The 3,301-nt window shown below is 44.3% G+C and overlaps 1 protein-coding gene across 2 annotated transcripts; it reads right to left on the bottom strand.

The window, feature by feature from the left end:
* Positions 1–878: 878 nt before the first annotated feature.
* On the bottom strand, positions 879–2,815 carry LOC117546336 (atherin-like). 2 transcript variants are annotated; one of them, XM_034216543.1, is made up of 3 exons: positions 2,778–2,813; positions 2,510–2,582; positions 879–2,290 (listed from the first exon to the last, which is right to left on the bottom strand). In XM_034216543.1, the coding sequence occupies exon 3, from the start codon at positions 2,266–2,268 to the stop codon at positions 1,210–1,212; it is 1,059 nt and encodes a 352-aa protein (XP_034072434.1). In that variant the 5' UTR covers positions 2,269–2,290; positions 2,510–2,582; positions 2,778–2,813; the 3' UTR covers positions 879–1,209. The 2 variants fall into 2 exon arrangements, with proteins under 2 accessions (XP_034072434.1, XP_034072433.1); XM_034216542.1 differs by having other exon boundaries at positions 2,510–2,815.
* Positions 2,816–3,301: the final 486 nt, after the last annotated feature.

The raw sequence follows: 3,301 nt of genomic DNA, 5'->3' as shown, positions 1-3,301 counted from the left end.
GTTACTGTTTGTTATTCACTAAGTCCAGTTACTGTTTGTTATTTACTAAGTCCAGTTACTGTTAGTTATTCACTAAGTCCAGTTACTGTTTGTTATTCACTAAGTCCAGTTACTGTTTGTTATTCACTAAGTCCAGTTACTGTTAGTTATTCACTAAGTCCAGTTACTGTTTGTTATTCACTAAGTCCAGTTACTGTTAGTTATTTACTAAGTCCAGTTACTGTTAGTTATTCACTAAGTCCAGTTACTGTTAGTTATTCACTAAGTCCAGTTACTGTTTGTTATTCACTAAGTCCAGTTACTGTTTGTTATTCACTAAGTCCAGTTACTGTTAGTTATTCACTAAGTCCAGTTACTGTTAGTTATTCACTAAGTCCAGTTACTGTTTGTTATTTACTAAGTCCAGTTACTGTTAGTTATTCACTAAGTCCAGTTACTGTTTGTTATTTACTAAGTCCAGTTACTGTTAGTTATTCACTAAGTCCAGTTACTGTTAGTTATTCACTAAGTCCAGTTACTGTTAGTTATTCACTAAGTCCAGTTACTGTTTGTTATTTACTAAGTCCAGTTACTGTTTGTTATTCACTAAGTCCAGTTACTGTTTGTTATTCACTAAGTCCAGTTACTGTTAGTTATTCACTAAGTCCAGTTACTGTTAGTTATTCACTAAGTCCAGTTACTGTTTGTTATTCACTAAGTCCAGTTACTGTTAGTTATTCACTAAGTCCAGTTACTGTTTGTTATTTACTAAGTCCAGTTACTGTTTGTTATTTACTAAGTCCAGTTACTGTTTGTTATTTACTAAGTCCAGTTACTGTTTGTTATTCACTAAGTCCAGTTACTGTTTGTTATTCACTAAGTCCAGTTACTGTTAGTTATTCACTAAGTCCAGTTACTGTTTGTTATTTACTCAGCCATGTAACACAAATTAAAATGCAGTGTTTAATGTAACTATGAGTTCCAATATAAAATACAGTTGTACACCTCTCTTTGTGTGTCTTTATTATGACGTAACGACTAGTCGACTACTATTTTGAAAAACGTGTCGACTAGTAAATATTGGTAGTTGTGAAACCCCTAGTGGCTGGCGCCCCCTAGCAGAGTGGCGCATATTTCAGCAGCGCCGCCACTATTTGTATATAGCGGAAACACTGTATGTCAAAGCACACAGTGAACAGATGTACAGATATACAGATGTACAGCGAGTATTTAGGGACTTCGCTTCTCGAGAGTCTTCGACAAGCAAGTCGACTCTAAGGCATTGTCACTGTCATCGTCAGCAGAATCGAGGAGAGTCTCCTCATTCCGTTCTTTCTCCCGTTTATTCGCCCGCTCCAGCAACCCAGCCTGGAACTTTACATCGGATTCATCCTCACTGGTGGTATAATGGTAAACCAGAGTGTATTCGTTATCGCTGAACTCGGGACAATGGACTGGAGCTCGCCCTGCCTTAGGCTGTGTTGGAGCGGAGGACGTCTTTGGCTTTCGCTTTGGCTTTCGCTTTGGCTTTCGCTTTGGCTCTGGAGCTGGGGGAGGGGAGGATGTCTTTTGCTTTTGCTTTCGCTTTCGCTTTCGCTTTCGCTTTGGCTCTGGAGCTGGCTCTGGAGCTGGCTCTGGGGGAGCGGAGGATGTCTTTCGCTTTGGCTCTGGCACTGGTTCTGGAGCTGGCTCTGGAGCTGCCTCTGGAGCTGACTCTGGAGCTGGGGGAGTGGAGGATGTCTTTCGCTTTCGCTTTGCCTTTGGCTCTGGTTCTGGAGCTGGCTCTGGAGCTGCCTCTGGAGCTGGGGGAGTGGAGGATGTCTTTCGCTTTCGCTTTGCCTTTGGCTCTGGAGCTGGCTCTGGAGCTGGGGGAGTGGAGGGACCTGCTGCTTCAGCTTCTATCCCGGCCCCGGAGTCTGGGTGTTCATCATGAGCACCATATTTCACATCCAGTGTCGTTATCATGTGTACTGGGGGGTCCATCTCCCGGAGCTCCCTCAGCATTTTAAGCCCCACCTTGCGTTTCACTTCTTGCAGTGACAAGTCTGCTTCTTCTCGGCTGAGCTCCGGGTGGTCACACTCGAGATGCCGGTCCAGCCTGGTGCCATGGTATGAACAACCAACAACAGAACAGGGCTCCAGGCGAATGTTAATTCTTCCATGGGCCATGCGTAGGAGAATGTTGCGTTCATCTTTATTCAGGACTAGGTGCCTGACCACTAAGTGCCTTGAGAGAGTGTAGTATTGCAGGTGACACAGCGGGCATTCTGGTATCATCTTGGACAGCATCTTGGAAGTCAATCAATCAAGCCTGTGGAGACACAAGCAGATTGAAATCGATTAAAAATCTATTGAAAGGTACGCTTTTTTGGGAGATGGGAGGCTCCATCTGCGTTCAACACCGCTGGGTAAATGATATTTACCGGGAGAAGGGGGGCTCCGACTCCAATCCATACCAGCATTGAGCTGTAGAGTGCCCCGAAGAACCAGGCCGACACTCATATCCGAGGCATCAATTCATGGTACTCACCCAGCAAATGAGTCGCAAACTGACCCGTAACCAGGCGCCAGTATGGAGGACCGGGGGCTGGAGGACCGGGGGGCTGGAGAAGAAGATAGGATAATTGATCCATACAGGCTTTAGAAGCAACACGGGAATCAAAAAAGCCAGCCGATTGCACCCCCCATCTCAGCGCCAAAGGGTTGAGCTTTTTCGAGCCCCTCCTCCGTTGGCACTCAGTCATTTTTTAAAACTTCATTTTTTATTATTTTAAGATATAATTAACCGTTTTCTTCACTTTTTTCTTCTTTCCACAGGTGGGGGCGCATGGCAGGCCGCCTATGAGCTCCCAAATTCGGCCTGGAACCTCCAGGATTTGTGGGCTAAGCTCCACAAACTGACAAAATCACCCAGAAATGTCACTTTTCTAGCCCAACAATATATAATACAAATACATTTAAATAGTAAAAGATACAATTGTGCTCCGAATTACCCGGAATTTGATTTATATAGCCCCATGATAGTGATTAAAAATCATTTTCATGGAAAAAAGTGTTAAAACGCCTGATTAAAGCATATGCAGGTCCCAGTGAGCTCCAGACTATGTGCATTGTGTTAGGGAACCATATTATTGATAAAATAAATCATTTAAATGCAAAAATAATGATTACAAATCATTTTTAGGGGGACAATTGTGGAGAGGAGCCTGAAAATGACTCTTCAGCACCCCGGAGAAGCAGGGTGTGAGACTCACAGACCCCCACACACCCAGGGACCCCCACACACCCAGGGATTCACACACCCAGGGACCCCCACACACCC

This window comes from Gymnodraco acuticeps, unplaced genomic scaffold (genome assembly GCF_902827175.1).
Source record: "Gymnodraco acuticeps unplaced genomic scaffold, fGymAcu1.1, whole genome shotgun sequence".
Lineage (NCBI taxonomy): Eukaryota > Metazoa > Chordata > Actinopteri > Perciformes > Bathydraconidae > Gymnodraco > Gymnodraco acuticeps.
This window is presented reverse-complemented; position numbering and strand designations above follow the sequence as displayed.

Coding starts and splice junctions, on each gene's coding strand:
- LOC117546336 (XM_034216542.1), bottom strand. CDS start 2,268: ATGCTGTCCAAGATGATACCAGAATGCCCGCTGTGTCACCTGCAATAC.